This window comes from Notolepis coatsorum, assembly GCF_963971535.1.
Source record: "Notolepis coatsorum genome assembly, chromosome: 2".
NCBI lineage: Eukaryota > Metazoa > Chordata > Actinopteri > Aulopiformes > Paralepididae > Notolepis > Notolepis coatsorum.
In genome coordinates, this window is record NC_140166.1 from 75,060,700 (window position 1) to 75,076,459 (window position 15,760).

Sequence of the window (15,760 nt, forward strand, 5' to 3'; positions counted from 1 at the left end):
CCATGCTAAAGTTGCCGGGGGACGCTGTACAGCGTCCTTATATCAATATTTCAAAAATCTGCGATCGGATTCATATTCCCCCTCCGCTGGCCTGAGATCCACCAGCAGGACCCACTGAGCTCTCTGGCGGTTCAGGAGCGCCATCTGGTGGCCGATCGGCGCAATCGCTTTAACAGGATGTTGAATAGAGGTTGTCATGACGACCGTAGTACTTCCGGGCGCTCGCTATGGTTCATGGGACTCTGGCTCGTCACGCTACACGGTGATCGATTGGCAATAACTCGATAAACAACATGATTTGGACGTATATACCATTATACAAGCTGGAGATGGACCGGGTAAAAATATATCCCATAATGATAACATTTCTACTCGACGATGATCGCCCAACGGCGTGCGGAGACTGGGGTGAGTTTTAGCGTGTAACGTTACCGTCTTAGATACTAACTGCTATTATCAACATTTGACCCACATTAGATGATTGGTATAACGCTGCCCACGGAATTATAAACGCCCCCTCGCCCATCCGGTCAACATCAGATGACGTGTAGTAACTTCTAGAAGTACGTCTAGTTGGAATTTTTTATATCGCGCTGATTGCCATCAAACTGTATTTCATCATCAATATAATGCATTTGGGGCTATATATCACGTTCTGGAGAAAGCTGCAGAAAGAGATGAAAACATACTTATACATTAGACCATACTTTACTATGAATATGTGAATGAAAAAGTTTAACGTTGCTACACAATGAACAATACATATAGGACTTTGAATGGGCCCTAATAATGGCAATGTAGCAATAGAATTTAAAAAGTTATAGCCCTGCAAAGAAGGGGACTTTCTCCATAGACAAATAGCGCTGGCAATCTATGGTATATCATTAATTTAACCCAAGGCAACCAAAGTGTTAAGCTGTAGTGCGGAATGTTTACATATAAATGAAAGTCTTTTACATTTAAGCCCTTACCAAATAAGTTTACACAATGCTGATTAAGCATTAATCACTGCCAGGGGACTCCAGACTCAAGCTGCCAGGCCAACGAGAACACCCACCAGGCAAAAAAATGAATAAAAATGTAATGCCAAAAATATTAATTCGGAAATCACTAATAATTTGCGTTTGGTGGTGGAGGAGGCAATTCCCGCTCCACATTGTAAAATCCCGAGTGTATAGAAAAGTGCTATATAAATGCAATGATTCGTTCATTCATTCCTTGTCAGATTGTCTTGCCAGCCCCATGAATTTGCTCACACTCCACCTGTTACTAACCCCACTTGGTTTCTGCTTCTAGCACATGGGCTCTGTGGTCCCGGGGCCACACAGTCACAGAGGAGGTCCTACAGCCTAGACTCTCTCGCCTCTGGCCCCGGACGACCCCCCTCCCAGCAGCCCCGGGCTGAAAAGAGCACCCCATCCTCTGCCCTCGCACACAGAAGCCTGTCGGCTGTGGCCGTCCAGGTAGGTCATACGCTACTAGCAGCAGAAACATGTTCCTCAACATGTCCTTATGTGTGGGTGTGAGCTTCATACTTAGCCTGGGTCCGGTACTAGTTGTAAAGGGGCCTTCAGATGGTTGGTTTGTGGCGGGCCAAGCAGTTAGCAGGGTGTTGTTTACATGTAGGGTCCTATGAAATCCGCGATCGCGGAATCCCAGAGGATTTCACGGAATTTAGATATTAACATGGAATTCTGAATTATGGCGTGGAATTTGCTTGAATTCCTTTTTAATTATACATAAATCGGTTTTCATATAAATCAATCTTCACTGCGACTTTAGAACGGTGACGCGACACGGAGATGCGCAGAAATGACAGCTACCAAGTCCATTCCGAGGATAACCGTTTGTGTTAAATCGTATCTTGTGTTAAATCGTATCTGAATCTCTCCGCAAGTCAGTGACATGTGCATAACCGAGTGTCTCAGTCTCTCTCTCTTCTCTCTCTCGCTCTCTCTCTGTATGCCCTCTGTTATAAAACGAACTGGATGGTTGATTTAACTTCATTAGCTGAAATATTCTAAAATCATTAAGTGTGCTATAAGCCATTCTCCCTTTCTGTGTGTGTACTGTACACGCGCCCGCCCCCGTCTTTGGAAAGACCAGATAAGGTCAGAGGAGTTTGATAGTATTTACTGAGGATGGCCAGATAATGTTGATATTTAAACTTAAAAAATAATTATACAGAGAAGCTTCAGCAAGTACAAAACGCTGCTGACCGACAAAAGAGAATCCCTCACTGAGGAAAACACAAAGGCCTAACCATCATGTATCACAATGGTGATGTCAGCCAGAGATGGGGAGAAGCATGAACCTTTTTAAAGGACATCTCTTTGAAAGAAATTAAATGATACAGTTTTTTTCTGATTTATTTTAAACAAATGATTATTAAATTTTTTTTAGTGCACTGGAACTGAATTGAAAAATATAAAAAATCATCAATCAAACTGAACTGGCACTGAACATTGAACTGCACTGGCACTGTTTGCAGATGTATTGTTATTAAAGTTAGTTAAAAACATAATTTTGTATAGTTGTTTTGGGTTAAATCCAAAGGAAAAAATATTAAATCAGAGAAATCCGAAAACAGGAAAATTAATATCTGAAAACAGGAAAAGATAAAAACGGATTTCATAGGGCCCTATACAAGGTTGGTCTGTGGAGGGCCAAGCAGTCAGCAGGGTGTTCTTTACATGGTTGGTCTGTGGAGGGCCAAGCAGTCAGCAGGGTGTTCTTTACATGGTTGGTCTGTGGAGGGCCAAGCAGTCAGCAGGGTGTTCTTTACATGGTTGGTCTGTGGAGGGCCAAGCAGTCAGCAGGGTGTTCTTTACATGGTTGGTCTGTGGAGGGCCAAGCAGTCAGCAGGGTGTTCTTTACATGGTTGGTCTGTGGAGGCCGGGCCAAGCAGTCAGCAGGGTGTTGTTTAGTATCTCTTTGTTTAGTATATCTATTATCACTGGCAGCTACACAGTGTTGAGGAGACATTATTTTCTGGACCCTTGAAGCACATACTGTTGTAATGCTGTCTCCCTCATTATGTTGCATATACCAACCTGATTTGATCAGTTGAGCGCATAATATAATTGAAAGGCCTCTGCATTTACAGTGTTCATGTCCCTTACCTGTAAGTTATTTGGACATAAATATATTGTCTATTGTGTGTGCGCGCGCACCCCAGGGCCAACGCCGTCCCCTGTGCCACTACGACTTCCTGGCCATGGGGCAGTCGGAGGAGTACTTGCAGAAGATCGAGAACGCCAACGTCACGAACAACGCTAACGTCAAGAAACGCGCCTTCATAGTTGACCCGTCCCTCGCCAGCGTGGTCACACAGCACCTGGGACCTGACCTGGACAACCCCAAGACCATCGTCTTTGAAATCAACCCAGGTGTGTGTCTTGTTTCTCTCTACCAAGTCTGGTCGTTGTTAAAGGGATAGTGCTGACTTTTGGACCCCTAGCCCCTATTTCTTACTTACCAATGATGTCACCATAGAATTATTTAATATTTCAGCCAAATTTGATTAGGGGTGATTTACTCACTATTCCACATCTACAGTATATACCGGTAGTTGAGTAAGACCAGTGAAGAGCAGATGGCAGTTGTACTTGATTACAGGTGACTAGGGATGCCCCCTGAAACCCGGTTCTAAACGGGAACCGGTACTAAATTAGAAAAAAAGAGTATTGATAAGCTCCGACGTTTTCGGTTCTGCTATTGATACTCGAGACATTATGGAGGTTTTTTTCCGAGGAATTTAAATGTTGCGAACTATCTCTCCTCTCTCTGTCTGCAGGAGAAGTGGGGCTGTTAGTTTACACACACTCGTGAGCGACACTCACACAAATGCACATACGGGTACTTGGCTCTGTGCTGAAGCGGGCAGCACACAGACCGAGCTCTGCGCTCATCATGGCGGAGAGAACAAAATGAAAGTCTGGGCAGGGTTAGAAATAAATTGCCCCCCTTAATTGATTTTCTGGGTCTTTTTTTGTATTTCGGGTGCACCGAATCTTTATGATAAATAAAAAAAAATTACAGTTCGTCCCTAATTATGTTTGATAATGTAATGTTAATGTCTCCATATATAGGGCTCTACGCTAACCTTTTTCCCAAGGAGCACATGTGCTCCTAAATAAAATTTAAATAAAAATCTAAATAAAAAATTTAGGAGCACACAAAGAAATTTAGGAGCACAGTGAAAATTGTTCAAGTAACAGAGTTTATTAACAAACAATTTATTACATGCATATTATACTGTGCGTGTGCATACTAGGGATGGGCGTGTTACTCGTAGCTATGAGAAAAATCGGAAGAAAAAATAATCAAAATTATTAATCTTTATGAAAAAAAATATATTTTTTTCTTTTTTACATTTGTTCACATGTATGTGTAAGATTATAACTGTTTGTTGGTTTCCTTAAACATATACGACGTGAATGAACAAAAATAATAAAAAAAAATTTAAATAAAAAATCAAATATATATGTTTTTTTCCCCCTTTTCGAGTAATACACGATCACTCGAGTATAGCATGCGATCAATCTATCTGGATTTTTCTTTAAAATGCCCATCCCTAGTGCATACTAAGGGCTAAACATCTGTGCAAAGTGTTGGGGGCTTTTCTTGCCCCCCTTAACTGATTTTCGAGGGCATTTGGTCAATTTTCAAGGGCATTTTGCCCAAGCCCCCCTTAATTTCGAACCCTGAGTCTGGGTACACTTTATGAAAGTCGATGCCGACAATGCACGTTGCCACAAGTGCAATAAAACATTTGCAAGTAAGGGTGGCAATACAAGCAATTTGTCAAAACATCTGTTGTCAAGTCATAACATAACATTAGTCTGCAGAAATGCACAGTTTTCGACTGCTTTGCTCGCAGTGTTCCATCTCCATGCACGTCCACTGCAGGTAAGCCAAGATAATACGGAGTTAGCTAGGCTAATAACGAATTATTACGAATAGGCTAATAAATAAAATATAATTGCTTAGCTAATTGTTTAGCTACAAATATATTTGAAAGATGACAACTTTTTATAGATCGGCAGGCTGAGGCTGCAGCCACCATGTCCCAGCCCACCCCTCCTCCCTCTACCACCACCGGTCCCAGCCAAGCCCAAAGTCCCTTCACCCTAGCTATAATATTTATTTATAACGTTATATAAAAGAACATTGCTGCTGCTGTTGCTGAAGAAATAATATTTATTTATTATATTTATTTATATATATATATATCTACAGGTGACACAGACAAACTGCCATTACATCTAACACAATTACCTACCTGAGTTCCATCCTAGAGGCAAATCTTTCCTGTGACGAAATGGCATCCAATGTAATAAAAAAAAGTCAACCAACGAACAAGATTCTTGTACCGGATCTCCTCTGGTAAACAAGAATACATTTTTTTTAATCTACTTTTTTTCCTCCTTTTTTCTGTGATTTTTCTCCCCATCCCAATTTGACCTCTCGTGCCAATTCTCCCTCCCCTCCCCTGATCGTTGCTCGCATATGCCCCCCACTGGCCGGTTGTAGGGAGGATAGAAGCCTTGCATCACATGTCCCCTCCGATACATGGGGAGGCAGCCTGTCACATCTTTTTACCTGCCAGCGCGGACTCTCATTTGGCGAGGAGTAACGTGTAGGAGGCTCACACTGCCCCCGCCATTTTCCTGACTTTGCTGTGCAGTCTCCCCAACCGACCTGTAGGAGACCAGACTACCACCCTTCGACTTCCCACCCGCTAACTCTGCCAATTGAGTTAGTATGACGGCCGGCCCAAGCCGGAGGCAACGCTGACAGCCGGAGTCGAACCCGGTGTCTCTTGTGTTGGTGACGAGCGCAATGTGCGCTGCGCCACCCAGCCAACAAGAATACCTTGAAGACTCTGGCAGGAGCACTCATTCAAGGGTACTACGACTATGCGTGCACCTCATGGTACCAAAGCACCTCAAAGGTCCTAAAAACAATATTACAATACATCACAAAACAAACTGATCAGACTACTGCTTGGCCTTACTCATAAAACCCACCTTACCCCTGCCCAGTTTGACAACCTAGGATGGCTTAGAGCAGACGACAGGGTACAGCAACTTGCAATGGGCCTGGTCTACAAGATACACTACACCACTGGGATTCCCATGTACATGTCGTAATGTACTTTGTGTGCACTCACTGTGGAGCCTCAGTCAGCTTGTACAGACAGGAGCTCAGCCCCATTGACTTTGCATTGCTCTACCAATAATCATCATCATCATCATCATTGATAAGTAAGAAATAGGGCCAGGGGTCTTTATTTCCCCCATCTTGTAAATGTGTTTTTCAAAGTGTGGGTTGGGACCCACGGGTGGGCCTTGGGAAGATTCAAAGGGGTCCCCAAATGATATGCATCATATGAAGTTGAAATCTAATTGGAAAAGTAGTCATGCTGAATAAAGCAGTCTAAAAGCAGGATACATCTTATTAGCTGAGACGATACAAATCTGTCAAGTCAGTTTGGGTTATAGTAGGCATATTAATTCTGAAAACATGGGTCTTCCTTGTGCGTGTGTGTGTGACAGGGCCAGGGGTGCTGACACGGACACTGCTGAATGCTGGAGCTCAGAGAGTGGTGGCGCTGGAGGGGAACAAGATCTTCTTACCCGAGCTGCAGGTAACTGCAACACAAGGTCCATCGCCTCTTTAACCCTTGCACACTGTGGTTGTGAAAGGGTTAACCCTTTGTCGTGTGGCGGTGAACGGGTTAACCTTCTGTATTGTCGCTGTGAAAGGGTTAACCCTTGGGTAGTGTGGCAGTGAAAGGGTTAACACCAGTCTTCCCACCAGGTAATTGTTTACATTCGGACTCTCGTGGGTCAACACTGCCGTCACCGTGCGAGTCGGACAAGGAGATGGATACCAATTTCCTCTCTGTGCCTTCAGTAGAAAGCCTCTTCCTTGATTTGTGCTAAGCTAGGCTAGCTCACAGCCGGATAGCTTTCTACTGATGAGAGGAAATTGGTATCTTATCATCTTGTCTGACTCTGGAGTAGATGGCAAGGGCATTTTCCACAACAAAATAAATAATTGATTACACATAATGTTGGTGTGTTCCTTTTTAAAGGGGGATTTCCGGTATTCTTCAACCTTTTTCCATCATTTGGAGTCTAAATTAATAATAAGGACAACAACTTTTGGTTGAGTTGAGGGAGATCACTTCAGTCTGCAGCTGCAGAACGAGCTGCAATGTAATCACAATGTAATCACACTAATCACACTGTAATCACACTGTAATCACACTAATCACACTGTAATCACAATGTAATCACACTAATCACAATGTAATCACACTAATCGCAATGTAATCACACTAATCGCAATGTAATCACACTAATCACACTGTAATCGCAATGTAATCACACGGGACAAACATGAACAATAAGCATAGACCGTAAACACGGCAGTAAGCATAATGTTATACTGTATGAAATACGTAGACAATTGGATGCTCATAAATGTAATGTTAACGTCAGTGTGTTGTAGCCGGGGAGCTAAATGCTAAAGTGGATGTTGTCTTGTTTACTCTTTGCACTGTGGGGTGGTCAATAACGTGTCATGTCTGACTACTTTTATAATGACCCCACCGCTGGTGATGGCCCAACACTGCCATATGTAAGGGATAATGTATAGCTACGAGGTCATTGTCGCAAAATAATTGACCGACACAGAGTTTAGAATACCGAGGCGCCTCGCAGAGGTGTTCTAAACGTAGTGAAGGTCAATTATTTTGCGACAATGACAAGAGTATAGGCTATACATTATCCCGCTTATTACATGGCTAATTTACTAACAATATACCTAATTCATTTTACACCATCGACAAGACGAGATCAAATGCAGACGCAGTTGTTCTGTGGCTCCGCTGTCAGCCCAAATAAAGTTATTATTATTATCGCCGGCAGGTGTGTCTGATTGCACTGATGCAGTGTGTGTCAGTTGGCTTGATTGCTCCAGCTGCGAACAGCGGCCATTATTGCTCGGTTGCCCCTGGCAGCGGTCAGTTATCGAAAAATAACAGACCGCTGCTATGGGCAACCGAGCGCTGTTGACTAATCACAATCAAGCATTTTTGCGAATGTTAAAATGCCATGTAATAATAATTAATAACAAACTTTGGTATGTTGTTACTGCCCCACTGTGATATTGGTTATCTTTATTTATTGATTTCCAAAGGACTTGGAGGGTCAGTGTGACGGCCAGTTGGAAGTGGTCCACTGTGACTATTTCAAACTGGACCCCATCGGTCAAGGCGCGGCCAATCCGCCCACCATGCTGTCAAACACTCTCTTCAACAACCTGGGAATATCAGAGGTCAGCTGGACAGACGGTAAGACGGCGACGGCAAACGCATATCTGGGCTCATATATATTATATATATATCTGTTCCTATACCTATGGGAGTCCCCTGGGACTACAGTTTGCATCATCAGTGATGTGTTCATTTAGGGCTTATGGACTGGACCGAATTGTATTCATTTTTGCCAGGATCTATTCAAGACTAGGCAAGAGACTAAATGTGTCTATAAGACTCTATAGTTACCTGCCTGTCCTCTGTCTCTCCATCATCATTACTTCTCTCCCCTTATTTGGCTTTTTAAAATCAGCTCAAAAATCTGCTAAAATCAGTTCTACTTAATTTGCTTGATTTTGGCACTAGAATGAACTGAGTACCGGTAGTTCTATAGTGTCTTCACATTTAAAGGAAAACTCCAACATTTTGGGAAATTAGCTTATTTGGCATCTACCCTGAAGTTAGACAAGAAGATACGTACCCTTTTTCTTCTCTGTGCATGCAGTAGGAGTAGGAAGACACGCACCGTTAGCCTAGCTTAGCGTCAGTCACTGGAAGTAGGTTCCTCCATTAGCCTAGTTCCAAACGTCTTCCTACTCCTACTGCATGCACAGAGAAGAAAAAGGTATTCATCTTCTTGTCTAACTCCAGGGTTCCCAAAATGTTGGACTGTTAAGATACATACCTTTTTCTTTTCTGTGCATGCAGTAGGAGTAGGAAGATGCGCACCGTTAGCCTAGCTTAACGTCAGTCACTGGAAGTAGGTTCCTCCATTAGCCTAGTTCCCAACGTCTTCCTACTCCTGCATGCACAGAGAAGAAAAAGGTATGTATCTTCTTGTCTAACTCCAGGGTAGATGGCAAATAAGCTAATTTCCCAAAATGTTGGAGTTTTCCTTTAAAGGAACAGGCCAACATTATGGGAAATGTGCTTCCCATCTTCTCCAGAGTCAGACAAGAAGATAGAGTGGTGGCCATCGTGCATCTGTCTGTCTGTCTGTCTGTCTGTCTGTCTGTAGATGCCCCAGTGAGAGTGCTGGGCATCATACTCATGTCTAGGGCTGTCTTAAATACTTCGAAGCTTCGAAGCTTCGTTCGATGGCACAAGCTTCAAACATAAAAAAAAATCGAAGTTTAAAAAAAGTTTTTTTTTTTTTTTTTTATTATTATTTTTTGCCTCAAATCTTGCGCCCCCATTCCAATGAAACGAAAGTAAGCGGCACCTTCCCGCCTCCATTCCAATGAAACGAAAGTAAGCGGCGCCTCGACTCCACCTCTCTACAACAAGCACGTGGAGATTATCTGTTGAAAAGTGATGCCGTTTGTTATTTAAGACTATGTCGGACAGATTTGTGTTCATTGTGCTGCTTTTTTAAAGTGTCCCGACCCATATAAAAATATGTCTTAATAAAACGTGCTTAATTAAGTCGAATTCTGCCTTTGTCTCTATCAACTACATATAAATATTTATATAATTGTTTGCTTGATAGACGAAGGTTGCAACATAATTATGTAATGTCATGTCGTTGGCTGTGAGAGCAGCCCCACTGCACCCAGGCAACGCAGCCGAGTGAAACCTTGTTGGCTGCGTCACAGTCACGAAAGGGGCTACTTAATTAATTAATCCAATCCACTTTATTTATAGAGCACATTTAAAAACAACAAAGTTTACCAAAGTGCTGTACAAGTCCCACAACATAAGATGATAAAAAAAAAAAAAAAAAAAAAAAGATTGCAAATGAAATTATTATTATTATTTTTTTCTCTTAAGCTTCGAATTAAAATCGAAGCTCGGCCCCGAAGCTTCGATTGCCAAAAAAAGCTTTGAAGGTCAGCCCTACTCATGTCTGTCTGTCTCTCTGTCTGTAGATGCCCTGGTGCGGATGGTGGGCATCGTGCCACACTGGAGAGAGCGCAGCATCCTGCTGAAGATGGTGTATGCTCTGTACGAGCGGCTGTCTGTCTTCAGATACGGACGCATTGAACTCAACCTGTTCATCAGCCAGAGGGAGTACATGGTGAGAAACGTTTGATCTGCTAAAGTAAAAGATGATATACCACCAAGTGTCATGTTCAATCGCGGGTCACAATGGCTCATCTGCATATATGTACGTTCTAGGGGTGGAGCGGTACGCATTAGAACCGTACACCGTTCGGTACGACCTCCACGGTTCGGGGCATGTGTGTATTGTTCGGTTATAACGTTAGCCGCAAGCTAACTAGCGTTAGCCGCGAGCTAACCATGGAAACGCTCACAGCGAAGTGATTCCACGACACCAGTGCCATTAGTGGGGAAGGGGGGGGGTATATTGACGAGGCTTGACAAGAGGTTCAAAGATAACTTCACATTTATTGGCTGTTGCCTGTTGGTTTATATTATATCATCAGAGAACAGATGGTAGAGGTAAACGGTACTCTATCCCCCCCCCTCACAGTGAGCTGTGGTGTTCCACAAGGAAGCATACTAGGACCGCTACTCTTCCTAATTTATGCAAATGACATGTCGTCAGCCTGTGACTGCAACTTGTTCCTGTTTGCGGACGACTCAGCCCTGCTGGTCTCTGACAAGAACAAATTGCAGGTTGAAAAAACCCTCAGCACGGAACTAGGCAAAATCTGCATATGGCTCGCTGATAACAAACTATCATTACACATGGGCAAAACAGAGTCCATTCTCTTCGGTTCAAATAACAAACTCAGCAAGACCGACGGCTTCTCAGTTACAGTGGGTGACAATATTGTCACAAGAAAAGACGAAATTACCTACCTGGGTTCCATCCTAGAGGCAAATCTTTCCTGTGACAAAATGGCATCCAATGTAATAAAAAAAGTCAACCAACGAACTAGATTCTTGTACCGGATCTCCTCTCTGGTAAACAAGAATACCCTGAGGACTCTGGCAGGAGCACTCATTCAAGGGTACTATGACTATGCGTGCACCTCATGGTACCAAAGCACCTCAAAGGCGCTTAAAACAAAATTACAAACATCACAAAACAAACTGGTCAGACTACTACTTGACCTGAACCCCAGAACCCACCTCACCCCTGCCCACTTTGCCAACCTAGGATGGCTTAGAGTAGACGACAGAGTACAGCAACTTGCAATGGGCCTGGTCTACAAGATACACTATACGACCGGGGTGCCCATGTACATGTCAAAATACTTCCCAAAGGTCAGTGAATACCACAACCACTACACCAGAGGAAGCTCAACAAATCATGTTAAACCCAGATTCGGCTCAAACAAGGGACTAAACACGTTTCGCAATTATGCCACAACAATGTGGAACGCCCTACCCAAAGCTGTAAAGGAATGTGAATCCCTGCCCACATTCAAAACCGCCCTTAAAGAGCACCTACGGGAGGCTGCAATTCGAAACTGGCCACCGTAAATGCCCAAAACCCCCACCACCTCCTAATAGACAGTCTCCTCCCCACCGCATGTATATATTCCCTCCCCGCCGTATGTATATTCCCCTCCCACCCACCCACCCCCTCCTAATGTACAGTCCCCTCCCCATCATATGTATATACTCTGTCAGGATCTAGGGGTAACAGTACTGTATATTTGAATACCGCCTATGTCACAAATGTATCGGTACTAAATACCTATATGTCCCTATGCCATAAATGTCATGTATGTTATGTATGTCATAAATGTCTATATGAATTGAAAATGGGGGACCCTGATGGAAACAAGACAAACGTCTTTCTCAGGTCTGCATCCCCTTAACAATTGTATGTATTGAGCCGTACTGTATTGTACCCATTCTGCAATCTGTTAAATAAAGTTTTCATTCATTCATTCATTCCTTCCAACACAGTGGTAGCCGTATTTGAAGTGACGTCACACGAGGAAGTAAATAGTCAACAGTACCAAGACACTCAAAAAGCAAAAGCGAGTCGATTAGTTACCATGCAGTGAAAAGCGGCATAAGAGAATACTTCATAATTTTTCATGCAATTAAAAAGTTAATATATATTTACTACACATGATTTCTTTATTTTAAATAACAGTGACTTTTCCTTTTTGATAAGAACGTCTAGTGCTGGTTGAGCTATTACATACTTTATGTTGATGGCCTTTGTCTATAATGTGGCCACAAAAATAGAAAAGGTTTAATTATTTTGTTTGTTTGCACTAAGTTAATACTTTGCAAATGTTGCCTATATTTTTCAGTCAGTTCGGTCTTTGTGTGCCAAACATTATTAAAGGTATTTTTTACCAAATAAATGAGATGCATGTTTAAATCAGCAATTCCTCCCCTCTCTCTCCTAGCTCTAACCGTCACTGTCAAAATAATGTGCCTGATGTCAAACTGCCTCATTCTTTCAGTTTTTCCATGACTACGTCCTTGAGAATAACTGAAAAGTAGGATTATTTTTAGGCTATATATCTTATGCTGATGTATGGTATTTTTGGAGTGTAAATCTCTTTTTAAATAAAAACGTATACCTAACCGAACCGGAAACCGTGACACCAAAACCGTGATACGAACCGAACCATAGATTTTGTGGACCGTTCCACCCCTAGTACGTTCCATTAAAATGTTAGTTCAATGTACAGTTTCTTCCCCCTCAAATGTATATACTCTTTTAGAAACTGTCTCTTAAACAGTACTGTATATTTGTATATCTTGTATGTCATAAATGTCTGGATGTAACAGTACTGTTTATCTGTATGTCGTTTATGTCATAAATCAAATTTATTTGTAAGGCTTTAACTTTCACTTAAGTATAATTTCTGTGTACTTTTTACACCTATGCATTTCACAGATTCTACCTTTAACAAATCGGGGGAATTTTAATAACATAACCATTTGCAAAACAGAAGTGGCTTAAAGGAACACGCCAACATTTTGGGAAATTAGCTTACCGTCTTGTCCAGAGAGACGAGAAGATAGATACCAGTTTCCTCTCTGTGCGTTCAGTAGAAAGCTATCTGGCTTCATGTTAGCCTAGCTTAGCACAATGAATGGAAGCGGACATGGCCGGTTAGCCTTCGCGGGAGGTGTTGGTTGGACAATGCCTAGGATAATCGGCCATGTCCGTTTCCATTCATTGTGCTAAGCGTGCAGCCAGCATTCTACTGAACGCACAGAGAGGAAACTGGAAATTGGTATCTATCTTCTTGTCTCTCTCTGGAGAAGACGATATGCTAATTTCCCCAAATGTCGCCGTGTTCCTTTAACGGAACCCGACCCTAGTAGGAAGAACCCTGATCACCATGCTTGTCTCGTCTCCCTGTCTGTAACAAACTAAACCTCTTCTGAATGTCTGTTTAGAAAATGGTGGCGCGTCCCGGGGACATGCCGAGCTACACCGTCTTCAGTGTCCTCTGGCAGGCGGCATGTGACATCCAACTACTGCACACGGTACAGTGATGGAGGGAGGGGTCACAGAGGGAGGGAGGGAGGGAGGGAGGGGTGGGAGGAAGGGATCCAACTACTGCACACGGTACAGTGATGGAGGGAGGGGTCACAGGGAGGGAGGGAGGGGTGGGAGGGAGGGATCCAACTACTGCACACGGTACAGTGATGGAGGGAGGGGTCACAGAGGGAGGGAGGGATCCAACTACTGCACACGGTACAGTGATGGAGGGAGGGGTCACAGAGGGTGGGAGGGATCCAACTACTGCACACGGTACAGTGATGGAGGGAGGGGTCACAGAGGGTGGGAGGGATCCAACTACTGCACACGGTACAGTGATGGAGGGAGGAGGGAGGGATCCAACTACTGCACACGGTACAGTGATGGAGGGAGGAGGGAGGGATCCAACTACTGCACACGGTACAGTGATGGAGGGAGGAGGGAGGGATCCAACTACTGCACACGGTACAGTGATGGAGGGAGGAAGGGAGGGATCCAACTACTGCACACGGTACAGTGATGGAGGGAGGGAGGGAGGGATCCAACTACTGTACACGGTACAGTGATGGAGGGAGGGGTCACAGAGGGAGGGAGGGAGGGAGGAAAGAAGGAAAGGTAATGAGGGGTGAAGCTAAAACTGACCCGTGTTTCTGAAACGAGAGCTGAAATGGAAGCATTTAAATACATTTCCTTGGAGAGTAGTGCCATTTATCAGAATGGAGATCATTTTATTTGAGAAATATTGAGTAATGTACTTGTATTATTTTTCCGAAATTGAAGGAATTGAATTACTCAAATGGTTTCATTCTAAAAATACAACGGCTTACACTAAAAGGTTATGGTATGGTAGCACCCGTTTACCCGGGTGCTCTATCCTAGATCAAATATGATGACTAAGGTCGAGACAATGATCAGGTTTCCTTGACGAACAATGTAGCAATGTGTAAACCATTATGGTAAGGTTTTTGTAAAAAAAGAAAATATGCAGAAACCAGCTCATGTGCTGACCTACTGTGCGTGTGTATATAATATAATATATACATATACTTGAATTATCTTTATAGAAAATAATGCTTTGGTGCAGCACCAGAGCAGTAGAACAGAATAGTACAAAGCTGAAGTAGCATAGGACTGTCCTCAATAACTGTCCTGTTGTAGAACATAGCCGTACATTCTAGGGGGCGTCTCCCATGTCACCCCATTGGGTGGTTTATTTCTTGAACACATGACCTAATGTTGTCCCTTCTGTGTCTCCAGGAGCCCTGCGAGTCTTTTGTGATGTCATCGAAAAAGAGCATATCTCTTCCTAAGACCAGGGTAACTACTGCTGCTACTGCTTTAACTATTACTACTACTACTGTTATTACTACTACCATGACTACTACTACTACTACTACTACTACTACTACTACTACTACTACTACTACTACTACTGTTATTACTACTACCATGACTATTACTACTACTACTACTACTACTGTTATTACTACTACCATGACTATTACTACTACTACTACTACTACTACTACTACTACTACTACTACTACTGTTATTACTACTACCATGACTATTACTACTACTACTACTACTACTACTACTACTACTACTACTACTACTACTACTACTACTACTACTACTACTACTGTTATTACTACTACCATGACTATTACTACTACTACTACTACTGTTATTACTACTACCATGACTATTACTACTACTGTTATTACTATTACTACTACTATGACTATTACTACTACTGTTATTACTATTACTACTACTACTACTACTGGTATTACTACTACTACTACTACTGTTATTACTACTACTATGACTATTACTACTACTGTTATTACTACTACCATGACTATTACTACTACTACTGTTATTACTACTACTATGACTATTACTACTACTGTTATTACTACTACTATGACTATTACTACTACTGTTATTACTACTACTATGACTATTACTACTACTGTTATTACTATTACTACTACTACTACTGTTATTACTATTACTACTACTACTACTGTTATTACTACTACTACTACTACTGT

General features: G+C 42.6%; 1 protein-coding gene across 1 annotated transcript in view; it reads left to right on the top strand.

Annotated features, from left to right (window-relative positions):
* The window catches only part of tfb2m (transcription factor B2, mitochondrial), a 29,077-nt gene that overhangs the window by 2,103 nt on the left and 11,214 nt on the right, over positions 1-15,760 (top strand). Inside the window, exons 3-9 of the mRNA XM_084307750.1 lie at positions 1,297-1,463; positions 3,179-3,389; positions 6,561-6,652; positions 8,212-8,365; positions 10,198-10,346; positions 13,616-13,705; positions 14,958-15,017. Of these exons, the coding sequence (XP_084163876.1) occupies positions 1,297-1,463; positions 3,179-3,389; positions 6,561-6,652; positions 8,212-8,365; positions 10,198-10,346; positions 13,616-13,705; positions 14,958-15,017 (923 nt within the window). The remainder of the gene's footprint in view (positions 1-1,296; positions 1,464-3,178; positions 3,390-6,560; positions 6,653-8,211; positions 8,366-10,197; positions 10,347-13,615; positions 13,706-14,957; positions 15,018-15,760) is intronic.